The sequence below is a fragment of the Panthera pardus genome, unplaced genomic scaffold, assembly GCF_024362965.1.
Source record: "Panthera pardus isolate Hobbes unplaced genomic scaffold, ASM2436296v1 HiC_scaffold_22, whole genome shotgun sequence".
Lineage (NCBI taxonomy): Eukaryota > Metazoa > Chordata > Mammalia > Carnivora > Felidae > Panthera > Panthera pardus.
In genome coordinates, this window is record NW_026526788.1 from 5,286,063 (window position 1) to 5,311,029 (window position 24,967).

A 24,967-nucleotide genomic window follows, 5' to 3' on the forward strand; every position below is an offset into this window, starting at 1 on the left:
AGGTGCCCCCAGCAGAGGTTGAAGCTTATCTTCTACCTTTGAGCGTAGGCTAGGCTTAGTGACCCCACTTCTAACAAAGAGACCACGGGAAGCAAAAAACAGCAACTTCACTGAGGAGAACACGGCAAACGTTGCCTTCAACAAATGATCAAGGTGACGGTCGTGCTGCGATGTGAGGACGAGGGCACGTCATCCCTGCGGTGTCCTTCCTGAAACCCCAGACGCCTCAGTCCATGAGAAGACGCTAGACAAACCCAAATTATGAGACATTTACAAAATACCTGACCAGTACTCCTCAAAAGTGTCAAGGTCAGGAAAGACAAGGAAAGATGGAGACCCCATCACAGATCACAAGACACTAAGGAGACTTGAAACCCTAAAGCGATGTAGCGTCCTGGAGTGGCTCCTGGGACAGAAAAGAGACGTCAGTGGGCAAGTAAGAAATCTGAATATAGGTCAGATTTGTAGTCTGCAGCTAGTGAACAGCACCGTTACCAAAGTTAATTTCCTAGTTTGGATAAATGTCCACAGTTGGAGAAGATTCTACTACAGGCATCTGGGCGAAGGGCATATGGAAACTGTGTACTTTCTTTGCAACTTTTCTGCAAAACAAAAATTATTTTAATAAACCTACAGAAGGAAACATATATACTGGTAACAGATTCTGAAATTTAGATATTATTAAAAAGGACCCAGACATGACTGAAGTTCATTGCTGGATGGTGATAAATGATCATTAAATACTGAGGTAATTGCAGTATCAAACAAGAGAGAGATCAGAACAAGAGAGAGAGAAAATCAGCCTTCTTGGGCTCCATTCTCACTCTTGGTGATGATGTGCAAGAAAAATTCACGGTCTTTGGGTGGAGAGAGTGGGGAGGGGCAGAGAGAGAGGAAGGAGGGCGGGGCAGAGAGAGAGAATCCTAAGCAGGCTCCGTGCTGCCAGTGCAGAGCCCAATGCGGGGCCTCAAACTCAAGAACTGTGAGATCATGACCTGAGCCGAAATCAAGAGTCACATGCTTAACCAACTGAGCCACCCAGGCGCCCCAGAATACTGTGAACTCTGTGACCAGAAGTAGTATATGAAAAATTTCCCAGAACTTCCTATGAATGATAATGGCCTATTATCTGAGTATTACACATTCAGGAGGGGAGCTGGCTCAACATCCTGCCGAGCAGGTTCCCTCCCTGGGAATAAGGCGACAAAAAAGCAGCAGAGGCTCAGGACTCCTCTCCCGTGCAGGACCTTGGCCTCCACCCCACCGTGCTTCCCGGGGACGTTCAGGGGTGGTGTTCACAGATAAGAGCCGCTGTCATTCTGCCTTAGTCCCATCACTGTCCACATTTCCGACAATGCTAGCCCCTAGGAAAGAAATAAATCTTAAGACGTGTTGTTTTATTTCCACAATTGCTTAAAATATTTTATTAAAAACAATGCAATTTAGCTAAAAATATTTATTAAAGGGGACGATATATAGTAATGTATTTAAGGCACATGAAGAAGTTTTGGCATTAAGTTGCAAGAAAAGGAATACAAATTATCCCAGTAAATTTCAGACGCTATTACATTAGCACACGTAGTTTTTAGAAAACGTTTCAAGAGCACCAGTAATCCATCCCCGATAAGGCACAAGCTTCATGACTCGGTGTCCCCATGCTTGAGCAGCTGCTGTCTGGTATACTCCCAGATCAGCAGCGCCCCACTCACGTGGACGTTGAGTGAGCGGATAATACCCTGCTGAGGGATTTCCACGCAAACATCCAGCTGCTGGATCAGGTTTGCTGGAATTCCTTCACGCTCGTTTCTGATGAAGAAAAATGAGAGAAGAAAGGTTAGTTTTTGTGTAAGACACTAATTTTTTCTTAGCGGTCATGAACGTCAGCACAGAGCCAGATTAACAAAACGAAGTCTGTGGCCCCGGGCAACAACACGGACATTTTAGGGTTGATCTCTGTTCACCTGACCATCCCAAACAGGTGACAGAAAACAAAAACCAGGGGTCTTTCCATAAGCAGGACACGTGAGAAGTCCTGATGTGGGTATAACATCAGGAGTCTCGGTGAATCCTAAGATTTCCGAAGCATTTTCCAGACTGCCTGCAACGCATCTTCTTACCCCAACAGGAGCAGAGACCGCTCAGGAAAGCTGTACTGGGTTAGGTCTACACTTCTGGCGGTTTGTTCCACACCGATGACGGTGTAACCTTCCGCTTTCTTCTGTTGCAGAAAATCGATTAGCTGAGGTGGTCTTACCTTAAAGTGAGTTTTAAAACAGAAGAGTAGTAAATTATTCATTTGTAGCCTTGTCTGGAGTAAAATCAATTTCATAAAAGTTTTTTTGAAACTCTTAAGTCTTTTTACAAGGAAAAGGAATTATACGCCATAGAAAAGAATTCTCCCCAGCATCATATATATTTATAAAAGTATTCCTAAGAGTGAGTTGCAACTCACAGGACATATGTTACTGAAAAGAATTCTACGTTATTGAGGATCTCTAAAAATACCACGATGTGAAAGATAATTTGGACTAGGAGAACAGAGGGGGCTGTATTTTAAGTTTATTTTAGGCTGTGGAAGGCCGGACAACTGTAAAATACTCCAAAAGGACGGACCCCTGAAGATAGAGGGCTATGAAAGATTTTAGTGAAGAAACATTTTAATCATAAGTTACTTTCTACCCACCTCCACTAAAGGAAGCCACTGCTCGGCCGAAACACTCAGGCACTGAAACTGCTTGTCTCGGGTGCACTGCAGGCTGCCTACTGTGAGCGCCGAGGCCCCGAACACCTCGCAGGTGCGGCACAGTCCTGCAGAACGGGCCGCATTACTGTTTCGCACGGTGCCGCGCTCACTGTGGCCCACATATCCCTCCAAAGCTCCCAAGGACGGTTAAATGTGGAAAAGCCAGGCAAAGTGGCATGGGACTGACTGTAGGTTTTCAGGATCCAGAGATTTTAAGCAACCCCCCTGGAAAACTAATTTTACCTCCTAAATTAGTAGGCTTATCGATGAGTGAGGCCACTACAATCAGTCTGCTAATCGACTTTCCAAGTTTGGCAACACGATCCTGAAACACGAGCTCCAGATCTAAATCCGGAACGTTATTTTTCCACGGGATAATCTTCTTCTGAACATCAGTCCACTCTGACTGGTCATCTGCTTCACCTGAGTTAGAACCTGGGAGGGAAAAAGAAAATAACCCCGTATCTAAAAATCTATTTATTTAAATACACACTTTTTTTTTTAAGAGTTTAAAATGATAGTTTAGGATGAGATTCATTAACTAAAGAACTTTACTTGGATTGGGACACAACTGCCATTTTCAATAGTAACTTTAAATGTTCCAATTCAGCTCTAACAACCAATACTACATTTCATGAAAATTTAAGATGCACTGTTGTTTACGTTTTAGCATATGCAAACTTAGGAAGCATATTAGTATCCACAGGGTCTCATAGTTTGGTAAGATTTTCACATTTTTTCTTAGAGGTCCATAAAATAATGGTGTATCTTAAAAACAACAGAGTATTAGTATGGAATTTTCTGTAGAAATAGTGTATTCCTGAAAACAAATAGTCTTTATCTTAAATTATTGGACAAGTACTTGGGCGAACTTTTCTAAAACAAAGGATATTCTCCAAAGCGATGCACCGAGTACACAGAATGTTGTTGACCTCTCTCATGCAGTGTTGTGAGCTGTAGTGCAGGACTGAGACTATCCTTCCAGGCTCTTCCTCAACTGCTCCACTCAACAGTGTTCACTGAACCATCAAGGAGCACTTAGCTCACGGGGATGGAAGAGACACACAAATACTAGAACACGGTATGACAGTGAGGGTAGGTAATGTCTGCTGGGGGAGGGAGGGAGGTGCAGAGACCCAGGAAGACTCAAGGGAAATAAGAGTTTGCAAACAGAGAGGGGGAAGGGCAGCACTGACTGTGGGGACGGCGTGTGCATGGGCACAGGACGTGGAACGAAGATGACGGGCAGTGGCAGGACTTTGGTATAAGCTCACAGCCTGCCAGGATGGAACGAGGTGGCTCAGACCATGCGAAGAGCATGAAAAGCATGTAGACAATGATAAAGAATTTACAGGTGGGAGCCATTAGAGGCTGTTAAGAAGGGGGAGAACAGTACTGGTTTTGTGTTTTAGGAAAAACCCCTCATAAAAGTGAGGTGGAAGATCAGCTGGAGCCTTTGTACCAATCCAGGCAAAGACAGAGACAGTCTAAATTAAGGCAAGAGCAGAAGCAGCCAGATCTGGGAGGCAGAATTACCACGATTCAGTAACAGATCAATGTGGCTGGCACGAGGGAAAAGAATGACCCCTGTGATGATCCAGTGACACCCGTAATAGAAAGCGTTTATAGAGGAGGCAAGATTGGGCAAAGAGGGAAATCCAATTTGTGTATGCTGAGTTTAAAGAGTTTATGGTGTATCTGGGTGTAAATGTCCAGCAGGCTCAGGAAAGAGGCCACAGAGAGATACAGATTAGAAGTTCTGCTAACTGGCAGTGGTTCTGCATTGTGGAAATTAATAAAAATGTTCAGGGAGAGCGTGCAGAATAAGGAGACCAGGCCCATGAAAACATTCAGGGGATACGAACACCTAGTCCTGCCACAAATACCGCACTGTGATACCCTTCTCCTTACCACACACCAAACAAAACAGACACAGACCTCCTCAGCCTTTTTCCAACCAAACAACACCTGATTTCTCAGCTCCGCTCTGTGGCCCAGCTCAAAACAGCTGCCCAGGGGCGCCTGGGTGGCTTGGTCGGTTAATCGTCCGACTTCGGCTCAGGTCACGATCTCATGGTCCGTGAGTTCGAGCCCCGTGTCGGGCTCTGTGCTGACAGCTCAGAGCCTGGAGCCTGTTTCAGATTCTGTGTCTCCCTCTCTCTCTGCTCCTCCCCTGTTCATCCTCTGTCTCTGTCTCAAAAATAAATAAACGTTAAAAAAATATAAAAAAAAAAAAAAAAAAAAAAAAAAAAAAAAAAAAAACAGCTGCCCACATACGTCGTCCTTGTCTCTCCTCTGTCTCTGCTCAGCCTGCCCTGGCGGGGCCGTCCCCACTACACGGATGAACTAGCTTTTGATGCCATCTTTTGCCCCCAAATCTCCCTGACTGATGTCCTGCTTTGGGAAAGCCCTTCCTCCAGATCTCTGCTCGACCTGCTCTCCCTTCACATGGGTCTCTGCTCATTGTCAACTCCTGAGAAACGTCTCCTTGATCCTCTGTCACTATCTCTATCTGCTCTGCTCTCATGGTACTGTTTTCATAGGAACGTAAGCTCCTCGAGGGCAGGGACTTGGTCTATATCTAGCACACAGGAGGCAATCGCTAAATATCTGTTGAAGGAATAAATAAACTTAAGGTGGTAGGTCGAAAAATGTATTCACGAACCATCTAGATAAAAAAATTCTCCAGGCATAGTGACTTAAAATCTAAGGGTGGCCCCCCAGTATCTGTACTTTAACAGGCTATCCAAGGGATTCTTGAAAACATTAGCATTTTGGAGAAGTACAGATCTAAGGAACAAATAGGGGAGCTCCTGAAGGGGCTCAGAAGAGTCAGACTGAGGAGGAAAATCATAGCAAGACGCTAGCAAATAGATGCCCCATAAAGGGCAGTCCTTAGACTTTGTGAAGGAGGCGAAAAGACCACTTCTGATTTTCTGAAAGAAGCTTCAGTGGTCGTGGGTCAGGGAGGGCCAGAGCAAGCAGCGGCACTGTGACAAGCATGGGGACTGTGGACCGTGGCTCCAGTCACTCAGATCAGCTGTGGTTTAAGAAGAGGTGGCATTGGTCCTTGGATGGGAGGAAGAGGAGGAGATGAGCAATGAAGGAAATGAGAAAAAGGCCCCAGGGAAGCAGTAAGTGTAACAGAAAGTTGGGAAGACAGGAGAAAGAAGGCCGAACAAACGGGTGAGGTCCAACCAGTCCCCACAAGGGACTAGAATCAAGGGCTCTGCTTTACTCCTAAATGGGCCAAGAAGTGAGATTTCATAATTTGGCCCTTTCTAAAATCTATACTTTTACAGGAATATATATAATGGGAGAGTGATAAACAGTAATAATATTTCAAAAAAAAAGAAAAGCTACTAGCTTGATATAATAACGCAATCAGGCTCTCTTGGCTTTTTAGAGCAAAGCTAACAAATTAAAATTGCTAGTTAGTTATACCACGTTTTTTCAGTCTTTTCTCTAAGCCATCAGGCAGAGTTCACTTCAGTGAAAAGTGGTCTTATCAACTATGTGTTCTCAGTAACTGAACTGAGTAAGCTGAACCAAGTCAACAAGGGGAGGGAAAAATAAAATTTTTTTTTACCTATGTCCTGCTGAGCCCAGTCACCTGGTTTCCGTTCACAAAGCTGAGTTGGAGAAAGATACCACTGAAATCCTGAGTCTAAAGGAATGTCCGTGAATCTGGTAAATTTACCAATGGCAATCCATTCATCTTCAACAAGGCCTGAGAGGCGTGGAAGGATGTAAAATATGGTCTGAAAAGAGAATGGTAAAATCTCAAATTTTTTTCCTTCAAAAATAACAAAGAAATACATGGTAACATGTCTAAAATACAACTTTTACTTACTCTTACTGATGTATTCTCCCAAACTACCACAACGATCATATTATGTACTTTTATGTACATTTTATCTTGTAGCAACTCTCTCGACATATTTCTCACCTACTCTAAAGAATCAGGGGATTCATTTAGGAAAGCCTTGAGGGCAGGCACATCTTCCACCCTGGTACTTCTGTGTAATAAACCACTCTGTGCTTGATAAAAGCAAAAAGTGTTCGGTAGGATTGAGCAATACTCATGGTGGCAACATTTAGATAAGTGCTATTTATTGATAACCGAACACCTCCATAAGCGGTCAAAGTCAAGCTCTCCTGATGCCAAATCTTTACTCTTGTTACCACGAGACAAATTTGGAATCTAAACTTTGCATTGGCCGTAGATTGGCTGTGACGTTAGGCAAACCACTTAGGCTTTCTTGGTTTCAACTTCCTCATTTGTAAAATGAGGATAAAATCAGGTTCAAATGGCACATCGAGGTGTCTATAAACTGCACGTTATGACACCACTGAACATGGTAATTATTTAGTCATTACATAAACTATCCCCCTTTCCTTTCTTTACCTACGAAAAGAAACAGAACCAGAGAATCATCAAAGGAGAAAAGGCACACGCAAAACAGAAGCACGAGTAACAGGCAACGTAAAAATGAAATGACGAACACCTAACAACGCGAAGCCTTCATGCTGGCCCTACTTGTACGAATTTAAACTGGCGTGAGGACCGCCCCACGGTGTCCACGGAGTAGAAACCAAGTACAGTCCAAATGCAGAAAGAGGCGGAATTTGTGAGCCGCTGTGTTATTTACACATACAAGTACAGCTCCTATCGTTCACGGGGTACAGAATACACAGAAAGGAGGCGGTGAGGAGTCGGACAGGGAGGAAGGAAAGAGGGAAGAGGGACTTACTCCTGCTGCAGAACTGAATAGAGAGTGCTGACTTAACACTAGAGAGCTAGTAAGAGTCCTTCAGAAAGATGTCAAACAAAGCATTCTGGGCACTAAAGAACACAGAACAGAGCATGTTAAAATAATTGAAAAATCCTACATTTTTTGCGACGAAGCAACAGAAGCGCACATTAATATTCTGGAGCGAATATCTCACAATATAAAGATTAATATTCTTTTAAAGGCCAGCTTATTAGTAACCGATCCCCCCAACTGCATATGCACAGCAGCTCAAGTTACTGTGGAAAAACCCTAGGTCACCTGTTTTAAATTCAAAGGCAGAACACTGGAGAAAGTGACACGACTGTATTACACACATTTTAATAATCTGTATATTAAGTTCACTCACATGCTAATTGTAATAAACGTGTTTTATGATTCTTAAAATTAAGTGAACACCTTTGGATACAACGAATGCAGGGGTGTGTGTGTGCTAGTCACCCAGCATCGGGAAAATGCGAGTGACAAAGGGACAGATCTTTTTGCTTTCACAAACAGCTTCATCACAGCAAAATCTCACCTGCACAAACGTTCTCACCCATCTCCTTTTAATGTCAGAACAGATTTCTGTTTAGAGTTAAATATTCCCCCTTCCAGTGTTTACAAGCCTGAGAAATAGAAAGTGACGGTGACTCGCCAATGTTCACTGCCTATGAGCGAAATGCGAGTGAGAGTCATCTACACAAAGTGGCAAAGTTAAACTTAGGACTTTACGCCATGAGGGTGATGCTGTAAGGGGGAAAAATTCACCTCACCCTCCAAGAACTGTGGCAGAAAGGGAGCGCCAGGATTAAAGACACGGTAGGGAATTTACAAACGACACTCTCCACTCACCTCCAGACAATAATCCTTAAGCGGGTGAAATGTTTCAAAAAAGAAATGCTCTTGGATGCGTTGCCAGTTCTTCTTGGCATTCCTAAGGAGTAAAGATACGGTGTGAGGTCCAGACAAGTGAGAGAACTCTGGTGGGGGGCGGGGAGGGGGAATCAATCAGATAATCCTAGGGAGTGCAGAGGTTAGAATGCGCGGAAAATCTTGAGAATTTTATCCTAAGATTTATACACCCCCTGCCTACCTCCCAGATCAACGTACGTCACACAAAGTGACACTGAATTTGACATTTTGAAATGAAAGTCAAAGAAATGACTGTTTCACAGTCCCACAACAATGACTCAACAGGACCCGAAGCCAGGTCTCCACGCTTAAAAATACAGGGATCACTCCCATAGATGGTGCAGAGGCCTGAGCTCCATCAACGCTGATGGGATGCGGAAATGGCTGTCCGCTGGCAGTGACGGGGAGCCCTCACAGGAGCAGCCTGTGACATGTAGCACTTATGTGCTCGGGGCAAAAGAGCTCTAAAAGGGAACTGTGTGAGAAACCTGTCCTTAAAGAGGACAGTCCCCAAGTCCCCACCTGGCAGTAAGCGCTTTTTCTACCGCGAAGATTCACAACGCATGCCAAACCACCGGAGCTCCTAAACCACACAGACAGAATAGGGAAGGTTTTAAAGTCTTAACACATCTGCCACGTTTTCAAAGGCAAAGGGGTAGGGATAGAACTCATAACCCAGCTGGTGGCAGGTTGCAGTGTGAATTCGTGATCAACAGCCCATAAGCCAAGTAGTTTCGAGGCTCCCACGCTGGCCTGGCCGGTGTGCCTTCCTTACCCCTCAGACCCTCACCCCGCCACCCGCTCTGACAGCCGAGCCTCCGGGCACTGCGGGGAGAGGAGAGAGTTCTCACATCCCACACCTCCTACCACCTGCCAGCTTGGCTCCCCACCCCAGGAGTCTCCTAGACCCGGGCCCCTGAACTGTCCCCTCCCGGCTCCTCTAGCCTGGTCAAAGGGCTCCGTGTCTTATCTTAAAAAAAGAACCGTACTGAAGCGCCATCAGGTGGGGCTGGAGAGCTAGCCTGAGGCCCACCACATAAGGGGACACCCACGCACAAGGGGATTCCTTTGGGGGGCAGGGGGCCGGGACGGGGGGAAGGAGACAGTCTTGCCTTTATCTGACACCTTTCTGCACTGTTCAGCTTCCTAACCACAAATCCTTATTTAAAAACAACTAAGTGGGGCACCTGGGTGGGTCAGTCGGTTAAGCGTCCAATTTCGGCTCGGGTCATGATCTCACAGCTGGTGAGTTCGAGCCCGTCATCTGGCTCTGTGCTGACAGCTTAGAGCCAGAGCCTGCTTGCTTCCGATTCTGTGTCTCCCTCTCTCTCTGCCCCTCCCCTGCTTGCACTCTCTGTCTCTCTCAAAAATAAATAAACATTAAATTTTTTTTTAATAAAAAAAACTGATGTTACCAAAGATAAAATACAAGCCCTCCTTGACACCACATCCTCTACAGCTGTTCTATGACAGTTCACAGAAGAGTTTTGGGAGAGAATTATCCCCTCAACATGGCTGTGTTTTTACCTTCTTCATTGTCTTTTAAAGACATGATGTATTTTAAATATGCCAGTGAAGAAACTAAGCTAATAGGCAGCAATGAGCCCATCACCGGATTTAACATAATATATTGTCCTAACCACTCCTAATCCACTTTAATTTGGTTTCTGCCCCACCAATAAGGCTACTGAAATGGCTCCCCCTAAATCCAGCAGGTGCTTTTAGGCTCTCATTTAACTTACCTCAAACCTGTCCATTTCTCTACCCCCCAGTAACCTAACACATGACTTCCTCCCATTCTTTTTTTTTTCTTCTAGTTTATTTATTGTGGGAGAGAGAGAGAGAGAGAGAGAGAGAGAGAGAGAGAGAGAACATGAGCAGGAGAGGGGCAAAGAGAGGGAGAGAGAGAATCCCAAGCAGGCTCCGCGCTGTCCGCGCAGAGCCCGACATGGGGCTCAATCCCACGGCCCTGGGATCTTGACCTGGGCCCGAATCAAGAGTCAGACACTTAACCGACGGAGCCACCCAGGTGCCTCTCCTCCCATTCTCTCCTGCAGTCCCCTGATCTGTTCTTCACACTTTAAAAAATGCAAAAGCAAACCCAGTGATGTCATTCCTGAGTTTAAATAATTCACTCAACAGAAGCCCAACCGGCCTGGCCTCTGCCCCTCGCTTCCTGCATGCACTGCCCTTGGGTAGACCAGCCCTGTTCAGGGCTCTGAGTGCACCGTGCACACCAGCACACCAGCTTCGGGGCCGCCCAGACATCACTGTCCTCCATTTCTCCATAATGGAAACATCATGTGACTAAGAAAGGCCTCCCCTCACCCACCCAGCCTGGAGAGGCCACATTTCCTCATCACGATCCTTCCTTTTCCACTGGGGTACCTGCCATGATTTAATTTATTATTTGTATGAGTGTTTACTTGATGTCCCATCCACCTGACTGGGAGCCACACGGAGATGAGAACTGTGTCCACCTGTCCTGCTACTGATGCCCCACAACTCAGCCTGCATTGGTCACAGAACCGATTCTACCATGTATCAGAAGAGCAGAGATGGTCCGATGCCCAGGGTTCCTTATTCTTATTGGTTAAATCTCCTACCTGGTACGAGGATTTTAAAAAGAATTAAGTTACTTTGTAGAAGAGTGTTTTACTGCTTAAGAAAGGAGCTGACCCAACTGTTTTTAGAAATCAAAACACAGCTGCCCAGGAACTCTGACCAAGATCAACCACCAACCCAAACATCCCAAGAGCAAATGATAAAGCCCTGGTTTCATCATAGAGAAAACCGTAAATAGACAAATGCCTATCCGCACGTAAAATGTATTCATTTCCCTCAAACTTCCTTCCGCTAGGGGAAGGCGGTGTGCTCCCACCCACCCACCCACCCACCGAGGGGAAAGGAGACCTGCGGGACTGCCCGAGAAAGAGGAGGGATTAGAGCTGCCACAACATACCTGGAAAGGTAGGAACTCTAAGCACTGCTTGGTCAGCTACTAATTTTAATGATCAGTCTTTGTCGTGACCAGAATTTCTATACAACAAACTGTGTACAATGTGTCAGAGGTGACCAGTGCCTTCCTTTGCACTTTTGTCCCTCACCTGTGAACCTGCCCTGTGTCCCCAACCTAATTCTCTCTTCTGGTTTTTCCCTGTTGTGTCTCACGCAATTATATTTTAGTATTTGTATTTGCTGAATTGAGTGTCTTCCTCCTGAGACGCCAAAAGCTCCCTCACCCACTCAATCACCTAAATGCCTCTTTTCAACCAATGTATGGGAAGTAAAAGCAGGCAGAAGGGCTATTGGGTACTTTGCGGCCGCAGGAGTACCTCAGTCCTGGCCCCACACGAAGCTTCGTAAGGACTCAGTCTTATTTACACCATCTGTTAGCTTGATGGTCAAACAAAGACCCCCCCCCCATATGTTACTGGTTTTCCAAACACTATTTCATGTGCTTAACATGCTGCCTCAAACCTTTATCTGTCTGTTTATAAGAATTTGTGACTATTTTTGAGCTTCTGAAAGAAACTTTTTATGTATTAACTGATATTGCCTGGGTCTCTGGAAGTTATAAAAATCCTGGCATTCTTGGATAGTAATAATCAATGATAATCAATGATAATGAGGAAACAATAAAACAACAACACTCCCTTAGAGCCAGGGAAACAAGTTCAGATACCAGGAGACAGGATACTCGAGCCTGCCTTTGTGCGCTGAATTGAACAGGGCTGGGTGTGGGAGAAGCGGCCTGTATAGAATACTGAGCCGGGTGGCCCCCCTCCCCCATCCTGTACCAGTGGCATTTTATCTGTTCGATACTGAGCCTCTGTGCAGGATTTTGTTTGGGAAATAGAGACACTCGCTTAAAAAAAGGAAAAGAGAAAAGCTTCCATCTTTAATTAGTACACTTGGGCAGTTGGGAGCACGTCTTTAAAGCCAGATCGTTCTGCTTCCCAGCGCTTCTTTGACAACAGAGGATGGGGACATTCAGCTCTACTGAAAAGGAATATCTAAAGGTATGTAAAACATTACTGTAAAATAAAGGATCGAGGATAAGAAAACAACAATGACAAAAAAGGTTGAGATGGAGCTGACCACAATGAGAAGTGTGACGAAACGAGGCATCCCACAGTGCTCTGCCCACGCCTCACCTTATCCGAGCTCCGATATCCACGCACGGAGTGATGACAGGCTAACGGGACAGAGGCACCTCCTCGTCCCCTCTGCTCTAGTGGAAGTAAAGTGAAGGGGAGGGGGTCTGCTTACCCTGCTCCAGGCATGTTTTCCACTTGACTAAGACTGGACTCAATAACAGAAGTCAAAGCGTCAAATTCTTCAACGTGCCATGTCTTACACATGCTCCAGATTTTCTTAAGGGCCACTAATGCGTACAGGCGGATACTAAAATTGTGACTGAAGCACCACTGCAGGACGATGATAAAGGCTTGCTTCAGAATTGGTTTCTGAAAAGAAAAGGCAAAGATTCTTCAAATGTAAACCCGGGCCCTTGACTGTAGAACCACAAAGCAGACAGAAGATGATCTGATTTTGCCAGTTCTGCATTAGCGGGGCTCCTCAGACACACCCAGAATGCTGGGGTTCGGGTCTCCTCGAGGGAGAATTTCCTCACAGCTCCAGGTTCCGCTTACAACGCGGCTGCGGTACATTCTCCCCGCACTCCAGCACCAGCGGTACCATGGACAGCACCTCCACACCAACCCTTACTTTCCCACAATACATCCTCCCCACACTCCAGCACCTGAGGTACTGTGGACAGCACCTCCACGCCAACCCTTGCTTTCCCACAATGGGTGAACGACAGCCCCCATCACGTATGACCTTTCCCTGGGCTGGAAAAGTCAGAATGTTCTCTAAGAGCCCCACTTCCGGTGCACTCCAAAGTGCTTCTAGAGCAAGGCATCTCACACAACGTTCTTTTCCTCCTCGTCTTTGATGTGAATGACTGTTTCCCCAATGGTACTGTTGGACTCATGTGGCACTGAGTGGTGGCAGGAAAATTAAAAGGTGGGGAGAAATGTAACAAAGCAGTTTAAACTTCCCTGTGGTCTTTTCCTGTGAATTCACAGACTGTTCTATCTTCACAGCCTGCAGACTTCATGCAATGCCAGTCCCTGATTTCCAAAACCACACAGTTCCACAGATATTGAAAGGCCACAGAAGCGACGTAGATTAACGTGGAAACCAGATGGACTGAAACTTTTTATAAAATGTCAGGAGCTACCTCGCTGCTTCTACCATGTGGGTCATCTGTAAATGTTTGCAAAGCTGCACCTAGCCAAGAGTCCTGAGGTTTCTACTGAAACAACTGTGCTCACAGAAGACTTTTACCAATACGCGGGCATGGTTAACAGCTCACTTCAATTTCCCAAAGCTCCTCAGAGAAGGACAAAATACAGATATATATGATCCTCTTATTTCATTCCTTTATTCAAAATATGGTCAACAGCTATCAAAGGTCACTGTACTGCCAGCATCACATGGACACTGTTGGGATATGTGAAAGTACACACACAAGAAACCGTAATACGTAAACGACCCTCTCTGTGTGATGAGCAACCAACAAAGACCATGTTTACGCAGAGCAAAGTGCGGTAACTAGTCAGATGGGGTCCAGCAAAAAGGCATCATGTAGGTTCCCCAACACGGCGCTTGAACTCATGACCCTGAGATCAAGACCTGAGCTGAGATCAAGAGTTGGATGCTTAACCGACTGAGCCACCCAGGCACCCCAAGGAAGAACGAGTTTTAAGAAGAGAAGCAAGGGAGCTGAGGGGCACACCACATGTACAGCCGAGAAAACCAGGACATGCGGTGCAGAGAAAATATATTTACTTGGCCAGGAGGAAGATGAAGAGAAGTATCTGGGCACCAAAGGAAAGAGGCAACTTCCAAATGATACATGATTGGGTATTTAGTTGTATTTTACAAGTTGAAAACCAAGGCAGGTTATCCAAGACAACCGGAACACCATGAGGAGTGAATTTAAAAATTAAAAGAGGGGAAAGAGAATGTTGATTATTAATTACTAATATATTACAGTCCTTTACAATTTTACGAAGCATACACGCGTGAGCGCCTAACCATGAACACTACTGCTGGTGTTATGTAACCCCGGTGTTCGTAACTGCTGGTGTTCGTAACACGCGCAGCTTCAAACATGGGTCTTACTATCCACGAGCTCCAGGTCAGACAACTCGTGTGAAGATGACGTGTACCAGAACAGCATCAGCACAAGGCCCGGCATCCCAGACACGACACGTCCAACACCGAACTCCTGACTTCTCCCACAACCTATGTGGGGTCCTACTGCCTCCACGCCGCCTCCCTTATTCCATGCCAATTGCTCTGACCTCCCAGGCAGGATGAGACCACTCACCTACGGCCCGCACCTGCTGTTTGTTCCCTTGTCCTGGAAAGTGTCCCAGACCCTCGTGTGGCTTGCTCACTCACTGCTTTTGGGTACACGTTCAGGATCACCTCCTTGGGCAGGTCTCCCCTGAACCCACCTCCTGAAATAGCCGTCCTGCCCCAGACACCCAATCTTCAGCCCCTTGTTCTGCTTTTTTCTTCAAAGCCTGTGTCACCACCTGACAGTATCATGTCTATTTGTCATCTCTCCCCGCACCAGAATGATGGTAGAGATGGTTCTGTTCACTGCAGAATCCCCAGGGCCTGGAACGACCCACCAGGACACATAGAAGGCACAGGACAAACACTGGAGGGGGGAGGGGAGGAAGAATTGCTCCAAAGTACCCCTCTGACGGGGCCTGCGGCCAGCTGCCTGCACTATACACCCCTACTCCAAGGTCTGGCTTCTCCCGGCTCCCTCAGAGTTTTCTCCCCTCCCCTCTCATCCCTTCCCCTGCAGCTTCCAAGCCCTCCTCCCAGGCATGGCCTCCAGCCCCTCACTAACCTTTCTCTCCCACCTCCCTAAGTCATGAGAAAGTCTGCGCCTGTTCCAATCCTCAGCGTGACTTCTGGACCGTCACTTCTCCAACGTCAAAGAAAAAGCCACGGCTTTTTCTACCCAGAGCCACGGCCCACACCTTGTCACAGAGAACCTGTAACTGTTCTCTTTTCTAAAATCTGAAAATCAGGTATTCCTACCACTGACCCAAAGCACCTGTCTGCAGTCTCTCTCCTGGCCACCGCACCTCTTTGCCTCCTGTACTCATGGAATTCATCTGAGTCACAACCTCCTTGCCGCTGAACACTATGGATAAAGCCCTTATCTTTCCTGACCTTTCCAGGGCACCCCACTCTCTTGACCTTTCTCTCCTTGAGAAGACCTCTTCCGATGACCCTTAGAACACCCCATTCTTAAGGCTGCCCCCCTCGTCCTCTTCCTGTTTCTTCTCAATCTCTTCCTCTCCTGTCCCGTAAATGCTGGTGCACCTCTGGGCTCTGTGCTCGGCTTCCTCATTTTCTCAGGCTACACACACACACAGTCTGCATTTGTTTCCATGGCTTCAGTCCATTCACGGTTCCCAAGCTTGTGAGTCACAGCTCCTTTTCTTCTTTTAACCGACACGTTCCTGAGATCACTGTAGATGCACGTGCAGTCATAAGAAATGATAGAGAGACCCTCTGTGCCCCGTACGCTTTGCCCAGCTCCCCCTCCTGGTAACATGTGGCAAATCAAAGTACGGTGTCACAGCCAGGATGCCGTCACTGACATCACCCATGAATGTAACCCGGATCTCCTCAGTTTTACTGGAATTCGTTTGTGTGTGTGGTGTGTCTGTGTTCAGTCCCACACCATTTTATCACACGTGTGGGTTCACATCCACCATCACGGTCACGATACTCAACGGTTCCGATGTGCAAGGATCCCTCCTGTTGTCCTTTTGTAACCACCCGCCTCCTTCCCACGCTCCTCTCCCCACACCCATTTTTTATACAACTGGCACAGGGTTTCGAAAACTATTTGAATTCGGGGGCGCCTGGGTGGTTCAGTGTCCCACTTCGGCTCAGCTCATGATCTCCTGGTTCGTGAGGTCGAGCCCCACATCGGGCTCTGTGCTGTCGCCGCAGAGCCCGCTTCAGATCCTCTGTCTCCCTCTCGGTGCCCTTCCCCAACTTGCGTTCTCTCAAAAACACACATTAAAAAATATGTATTTGCATTTTAATCTGTCCGAGGTGAGCTTCTGGCGGCCAGTTTGGCAGAAATGGGTCTTCACCACGGAATCACTGAGGCACTGAAGAAATGGGCGCTCCGCTCTCTGCTGCACCACTAAGCTGGGGGTTACCTGGAGCCCTGGCTACAGGACGGTTTCAAAATAGAGGTTTTTGTGTTTCGGGCGCTACAGCCCAGGGCTCACCAGACACAGAATGTGGTGAACCCCAGCCCACGGCTCCCCGTATCTTCAGCAGGGACACTAGGGCACCCTGGTTCACCTGCAGCCCCTCAACACCCTCCGAGATACACTGGCAACAGCACCCATCTATCCGACACACCGCCCCTCCTGGTCTCGCAGCTGTGGTCCCAAAGCCAGTGACAGCTTCTGAGCTGTAGTTCCTATTCAGAGACCTACACGCGGCTGCTGCCTGCCATGCCTATGGGACACCCTGCGGGTGACACACTCATAATCCCATCCACTCATCGCCACCCTCCCCCCATCCTGGCCTACTCTCCTACTACTGCCCTGTTCCAGTGAAAGTCACCACCACCCCTGCCAGCCCAGGTCACTTCCCTGCTTCCCTCCACCAAAGCCATCCTCCAAACTCTGGCGTTTCTCGCTAGCACGTACCCGTCACGTCTATCCACCCGCGACCTCCATGCCACATCCCAGCACCGCTCGAAGCATGAAGGTAGCTTCCCAGAGGTTTCCGGTTTTACCCCCGTGACCGAACCAATCCTACACACCACACTCACAACACCAAGTCTGCTCATGTCACGTTTCTGCTGGAAGTTCAGCAGCATCTCCCCAGTGCCCTCTGGATAAAGTCCAAATTCCTCCCATACGGAGTATTTACTGCACGTCTATACCACCGTTGAGTTACTTGACCGAGTTCACACACCACATAGGAGGTGGAGCCAAGATCCAATCACAGGGCCCATTCACTCAAGCACTGGGCTCACCTCCTCCACCTGCCTGACAAGGGCCCTTCCGTGCTGGGCCCTGCCCCCCCTGCAGCCCCACCTCCACCTCCACCCCAGCCAGTGTCTTCCGGATCCCGACTGCACCAGGCTCCCCTGCACTAGCCTGTTCCCCTCCCTGCCGTGCAGACCTCTGCGCTCAGCTACGAGACTTGGGAGGTCTCACCCGCACCCCACAGTCTCGTGCACGCCGCGCTGGTCTGCACAGATCTGCGTCTTGCCTCCCCAAACCTCCACGGTCTAGTGTTGTGCTTCGTTACAAGAAGCACTAAAACATATTCTGAATGAATGAATGAATGAGAAAAACGGAAGCCTTGATCCCAAACTCTGACAGGTATCAGGAAGGACTAAGGACAACCGTGACAGGAGAGAAAGTACCTTCTGTGTTATTTAATCCTCACAAACATCCCGCCAAGTAGATAGTACTGTGTCCACTTTACCTAATAAGAAACCCAAAGGGATCGAGTCCAAACGCCTGCCTTCCCTTCCCAGTTTCTTATGGCTCCTCTATAACCTTAATCCTCACTCCAGGCTTTGTTCAGATTCCCTTAGTCTTCACTGATGTGCCTGTCCTGATCCCGACTGCACCCCAGACACCACGGTACATCTAGTGGTCGTGTCCCCTTACCCTCCTCCCTCCTCTGGGCTGTGACAGCTTCCCAAACTTTGCTGGTTTTTGACGATCTTGTCAGTTCTGAGGAGCGGTGGGCAGGGATTTTGTGGAATGTTGCTCGGCTGGGCTTTGGGGGATGTTCTTAAAACCTCATGATGAGACCAGGGTCATGGTGTTTTGGGAGAAAAACCACAGAGGCCATTTTCATCCCATCCTATCAAGGGCACAGACTGTCGTACGACAGACCGCTGTCGTGGGTGCCCTCGCTGCAAGGTCACTTTCCCTTCCACGCTCTAGTCTTTGGGAGGGCATCACCAGGGCAGCCCGCGCTTAAGGACTGGGCGGGTTATGCGCCCCCTCCTTGCGGTCAGTGTCCATGTAAGTTATCTGGACTCTACACATCTGTCTTTCCCATTTGTTTATTTAGTCAGTCATTTATTTGTATCAGTATGAACTCATAGGTATTTAGTTTATGTTTTGGTTGTAATCTAGTATGACTCTACTGTGTTGCTGATCTCAGTGTTAGCAACTGGGAGTGCCTGTGCCCCTCTGCAGACCCACCCCGTGTCAGTGTGTGTGGCAAGCACTTCTTTTCTGGTACTACAAGATGCTCCAGATTTGCCTTGTGTATTGTCTGCCCCAGTTCTAGAATCAGCGGTTTCTCCAAGAAGCCCTGGTTCCTTGTGTGAGAGAATGACCCTAGAAACCAAGATCTGGGAGTGAGGTACAGATTACTCGTGAGTGCGAAACAAAAATCCAGTAGAATTCTCAACAGGGAAAGGAATGCTTTTATGAACACCGCTCAAAATACACTGGTATTGCCTGTGACCATTTGCCTTGGCCAAGACTGAGCTACACACCGTTCACACTGGAACACCAGCAACACCACCTCGTATTAGCTGACGAGGTTTGGACACACCGCACAAGAAGACAGGACGACACAACGATGTGTGTACTGGAGAAAGGGTTTTTTTATTTTTCCCCCCTCTGCTTTTAATTTCCATAGAACATTTAAGGTTCTGACCTCTGTCCTGTTTGATGGTAGTTCCGAATCTTCTCGGACTACTTAGCACAGACCCATAAGGTTAAGTGCACATGTTTCCATACCTTGCGGAAAATGGGAAGTTTTGAGACTGTTTCCAAGAGGTCTTTAAACAAAAACACATCTGCCAATTAAAAATGGACTTTACAACAGACACTGTGAGGGGTGTGGAAACAGACTAACAAAAGTAAACTAGTCTGGTCTTTACTTAGATGTTTCAATTTAGATTTTTTTTTTTTTAATAGAGAGCACAAGCAGGGGAGAGGGGCAGAGGGAGAGAAAGAATCCAAGCAGGCTCCACACCCAGCACAGAGCCCGACATGGAGCTTGATCCCATGACCCTGGGATTGTGACCCGGGCCAAAAATCAAAAGTTGAACGGTCAACCAACTGAGCCACCCAGGCGCCCGAAATGATTATTCTAGTCTGCTAATCGGCATTCCTTCTTTTGGATGCTTAAAAGTAAAAAATAAACCTAAAATATGTAATATACACCTGGTGCAAACAGGGCTGGGTGGAAAAATAGCCTGTTATTTATAACAGACCTAGCAGGAGATCTTCTAAGATGAATTTGTTTTCAGAACTTGCCTGAACGATTCTTGAGCTATTCCAGCCACCCTGCCACAGGACAGTCCCTTGTCTGTCTTACCTCTCGTGGTAGATTGCAAGCACATCTCTTTCCTGCACATATTTAAAATAGAAAGATAACATGTGATGTTATTCGATGCTCGAGCTTGCCTGATCTCTCCAGAAGGTGTTAACACGAGTTTTTACGTAACTGTAACTCACACACTGCCATCTGGCTGACAGACATTGTAAGACACGAGCAATTTTAAGATCATCATGATCTGAGGAGTTAAAATGTGGTGGGGGAAAAGGATGTCAGTCTTAGAACTGATGAAACAGGTTAACAACTGAATTTGATTGCTACCACTGTGTAAGCAGTGTAAAGACAAGAACACAAGAACACTCTGAGAAATTCTAGGAAACCCTTTTCCCCCTGTACTTTTCTTCCACTTTTAACACCAAACAATACTCCTTCTTCGACATACTCAGTTTTCTCCTCGAGTTCACATCTCAGTGTGCTCTTTCCTGTGGGTTCATTAATGCAGAATCTTGCTCTAAATCTTACTGGCAGGTTTTCCTGAATTCTTACTGGCTTTGCCAAATTGATTAACCAGAATTAGCGACGATCTCTACTGGTCTGTGGGGTACAGCGCTACGGAGACGGCTCAAAGCCTGAGAAAGACGAAAGACTGGCCTCACGCTCCCAACGATGATGACCACAGCTCATCAGCCTTCATGCAAGCTCCTCTGCACGAGCACATGCTCGATAACTATGTCAGTCAAGGAACAGTTAAAGATGCAATAAGAGAATTCCTACCTAAATAATCGTATGTAAATACCGGCATAAAATTGATGACCTATCACTAGAAATTGCCCATTATTTGTCTGCAGATTTAATACAGGCTCAGGCATCCCTCGGTGTGTATGTGTGCAGGTGGGTAACACCTGCCTGCGTATCTGTGTCATACATGTGCACACTAACAGAGTAGTACAAGGGGAGAGAAGTAGCAAAAATCACAAGAAATACTTACGTTAAAAAAAAATAGTACGGGGTGCCTGGGTGGCTCAGTCAGTTTAGCGTCCGGTTTGGGCTCAGGTCATGATCTCACGGTTCGTGAGTTCGAGCCCTGCACTGGGCTCACTGCTCTCAGCACAGAGCCACCTTTGGATCCTCTGTCCCCCTCTCTCTACCCCTCCCCTGCTCGCTTGCTCTCTTTCAAAAATAAATAAACATTAAAAATATTTTTAAAAATTAGTCCAAATCTATACAATTCTATTTTGATAGACTGCTCAAACTCCTCTTACAGGCACATTTAAACTCACCTTTTCTGGAACATTTTGCGTAATGATGTCCAAATGTGACAAAACTGATAAAAATGTACAAATGCTTGTTTTAAGATTTTCTTCACCCTGGAAAAAAGTCAGATAAATAAAATAGTCATTCAAGGCTCACCGTGGCGTTGTGGGGCCCAGAACAGAGGCGGGATGTGAGGTGGCCGGGCCTGGGTGGGGATCTAGGATGAAAGGAAATAGCTTCCTAGAGCTGAATGCCAACACAACACTCAGCAGACACCACAAGGTTACAAAGGAATTTAACTGTGAAGTAAGCGGTATGGCCAAGGACACACTCACCTCAGAAGAGACGTGGGCAGCACGGGGAGGGCAGGAAGGAAAAAGAACTTGTGAGAAGTAAACATGATGCACTAAGTCTGAGGTGATGGGGAGGCAGAGGTGGTGAGGCAGAGAGATGGGGGGAGAGGGGTGGATGGTAGCAACAGGCTCAAAAGTAAGACAGGACCTTGCAGATGACTTTAGAGCCAGGACAAAAAGCTACGTAAGAGTGTTCAACTGGGGTTCAGAAACCTTCCCAATAACAGGGATTTGGAAGAACACAACATTCCAGTAATAATAAGCTGATGAACCCCAGACAGACTGGAAAGGAAAGAGACTACAGACCCTACAGTCCAGAAATTGCTCCAAAGGCAAACAAGATGATTAACCTCTTTATGCACCTGGCAGTTACTGGTCTTCTGTGTGCCAGGGATAATGCCAGAAATCAGGGGAAGCAAAATTAGATAAGGTTCCTGCCTTCAGGGACCCTTGTCTAGTGGGGAAGAAGGACAAAATCACCCAATAAAGTAAAATCCCCATTATAACAAGCACTATTTATGTGCTACAAAGACCTCTAATCAGGGGATCTCCAAACCACTCTTCCTTTAAGAAATGACACCAAGGACATGTAGGTGGAGATCTAAAGGAAGAGAAACAGTTCTGTAGATGAAGACGAGAAAGGGCAGTTCAGGTAGAGGGCACAGCTCATGCAAATATCCTGAGAGCCAAAGGACATGTGACAGAAAAGGTCAGAGCGACACTCGGTCCCATCTGTAGCTGCCAGTGACCCCGGCTCCCCTGTGCCCATGCCCTAATGCAGGCCCCGCCCACCATCTGAGGCTCGGTCGCACCATCTGCTTTGGCCTGTGCGTCATCAGCGAGCAGGATGCAAGCAGAAGCTGGGGAAGCACATGCACGCCACGACACGTCCTCCTGGGTTGCTCATTCCGGGAGCCCCGAGCCACCACAGAAAGAGGTCCAGCCACCCTCGCCAGTCAGAAGAAGCCCGTTAGAAGTTCTAGCCCCAGCAGGCACCACATGGAGCAGAAGTGCCCAGCCAGGCCCATGTGACCCAGAATCGTGAAAAATAAAACACTGTTGCCTACACTCATGTGTTCTGGACTGTTCTAGCAACAGAAAACGGGAGACTGTCAGTAGAAGTGTAAGAGCACCTGAGACCCGCAGGCCATTCTGAAGACTCTTGGTCTTTATTCCAAGAGCAATGTTTGAAGCAAGTGGGTAACCTGACCAAATTTTCATTCTGAAAAGCCTGCTCTGGCTTCAGCATGGAGAATGGATTCAAACGGAGGCAAGAATGGACGCAGGTGGCCCAGCGAAAGAAGGACTGCACTGGGTCACGGCGGCCTGGACCGAGACAGAATGCTAGAGACAGAAGGGAAGCAAAGGAGAAACCCTTGGGACGGAAGGGCCATAGGAGCTGGTCACGGATCAAGGTTTCTGTTCTGTGCAACTCTATGGAGGGTAGTGCTGTTCACATAGTTGGAAGATCAAGTGTGGGGAAAATGTGAGGCACATGGTGTCAGATATCCAAGTTCCAGATGATCTACAAACATTCAAGGAGAATGTCTGGAGCAGGGTGGGCTGACTTCTTCTGTAAAGGACCAAACAGTGGTCCTAAAAACGTGGTTTTGTGGGCCGCACAGACTGTTACAACCGCTGAACTCTGTCATTTGGCACAAATGTGGCCACAGACAGTATGTAAATAAATGGGCAAGGCTGTGTTCCAGTAAAACCATGAGGCCGAACTTGGCTGTAGTTTGCCAACCCCTGATTTAGCACTTATGGGAAGGTATCTGGAATCAATACAAATTAGCCATTACATCAGATAAGTGAAACTGTGCCTTAGATACACCTGAAACTAGAAAACAAGGAAAAATGAAGGGGGGTTAAAAAAAAAAAAAAAAAAAAGGCCCAGCCTTGAGAAGCACAGACATTTAATGGTTGCATGGGAAGGGAAAGGCTGGAAAGGACACAGGAAAGAGGAAACAGAGGGACGAGAGGAACCTGGAGAGCGTGTCAATGAACCAAAACCAAGGAAGTCATCGAGAGCGTGGATGGGGCCAAAAGAAGAAAGAGCAGGGTGACGACAGACTCTGGACAGTGTCCTCTACAAAGCGACAGCACTGGACTGCAGGGTCAGTGGGAGGAAGTGGGAAACCCAGCTGTGGAATACGGATGCCCCCTGCAGGAGGTCTGACTACAACACAGGAGTGAGACAGGGGGACCACAGGGGAGGGGCAGGTGGTGCAGTGCAGACATCCATAAACAATGGAGGAGACGTGAGAACATGGAAAGCAATGGAAACCATTTGGTTAAGAAGGAGAGACTGAGTACAGAAGACAGACTGAAAACAGAAGGTTCCTGAGAAGGCAGGGGAAGAGGAGCCAGAGAAAAAGCAGAAGAATGATCTTCAACAAAGATTCAGGTCCTTTATGATACAAGGAGGGAAGAAGTCTCAGATGGATATGGACACAGGCAAATGTGTACCGCTGTGGAGAAGGTAAAGGTATCCCCGTGTGAAGACTTCTGTTTTCTCTAAAAAATAAAAGTTGAGGTCCTTGGCTTCTAATAAAGGAAGAAAAGGGTGTAGTGGATATTTGCCTTCTATCTATCTGAATTTGGGTATCTATCCTGAATCCCCTTCCGAGTTTAGGAAATTCTCCCACCTTATAGGTCTTGTGGGAAGCGAAAAATGCCTCATACATTCCTCTTCCCAGCCTCTTGGCAGCTAAAGAGAAGATACCTGAGACTTGGATCCAGAAGCATCCACCCTGAACTCTGAATCGAGAACTCTTAACCTATAGGGGCAAAGCCCATGGAGGCAATAGGCGTACAACAGGTTAGATGGCACGTCACCTCCGGTGGGGTAAACCAACGTCCGCCAATGGACCAGCTCCATGGCATGGCTATGGTGCAGCTGTGGGCCGTTCAACCTCCTTTATTCTTATTTTCCAGCTTTCTGGGCATTCTGCATACCTCCTGACTCCCTGCTCCTCCTCTGCTTAAGTCCCCACCCCCCCGCTTCTTTTTTGAGAGCGAGCGAGCACGTGCATGCACAAGACAGTGGGGGTGGGGCATGGAGAGAGGGAGAGAGAGAATCCCAAGTAGGCTCCAAGCCCAGCACAGATCCCAATGCAGGGCTCAATCTCATGAACCGTAAGATGATGACCTCAACCAAAATCAAGAGTCAGATGCTTAACCAACTGAACCACCCAGGTGCCCAAAGTCCCTTCCTGATTCAATCAAAAGTTGTTTTATTTGCTTACAAGGAATACCCCTGACTGATATCCAGAGAAAGAGACCTGAAGACAAGATACAAGGTCTGAAAGCTCTTTATGAAGAGAGAGACTGAACTAAGTGGAAAAACGTCACAGAACTGCTGGCATTGCTGGGGCTACAGGAGAGACAGGATGTCTCAGAAGGACACCAGAGCCAACCTGCCTTTCCTGAGACTTCCTGAGGCAGAGCCTCCCCACCGGAGAGCAGACAAAGTAGACGACATTAATAAAGCAGCAGACAGGGGAAGCAATTCAAGGGAAAATGATGGAGTGTTTTTC

At 47.1% G+C, this 24,967-nt stretch overlaps 1 protein-coding gene across 5 annotated transcripts in view; it reads right to left on the minus strand.

Annotated features, from left to right (window-relative positions):
- Positions 1–1,392: 1,392 nt before the first annotated feature.
- Positions 1,393–24,967, minus strand: part of TARBP1 (TAR (HIV-1) RNA binding protein 1) — a 90,779-nt gene continuing 67,204 nt past the window's right edge. For 4 of the 5 annotated variants that reach the window (XM_053910196.1, XM_053910197.1, XM_053910195.1 and 1 more), the window contains 8 exons: positions 21,102–21,188; positions 12,703–12,899; positions 8,371–8,452; positions 6,333–6,504; positions 2,987–3,178; positions 2,684–2,808; positions 2,118–2,254; positions 1,393–1,806 (listed from right to left, as the gene is read on the minus strand). In XM_053910196.1, the coding sequence (XP_053766171.1) occupies positions 1,638–1,806; positions 2,118–2,254; positions 2,684–2,808; positions 2,987–3,178; positions 6,333–6,504; positions 8,371–8,452; positions 12,703–12,899; positions 21,102–21,188 (1,161 nt within the window). In that variant the 3' untranslated portion in view covers positions 1,393–1,637. Of the gene's footprint in view, positions 1,807–2,117; positions 2,255–2,683; positions 2,809–2,986; positions 3,179–6,332; positions 6,505–7,497; positions 7,590–8,370; positions 8,453–12,702; positions 12,900–21,101; positions 21,189–24,967 lie in introns of those variants that run through there. The other variant, XR_008425028.1, reaches the window with a different exon arrangement.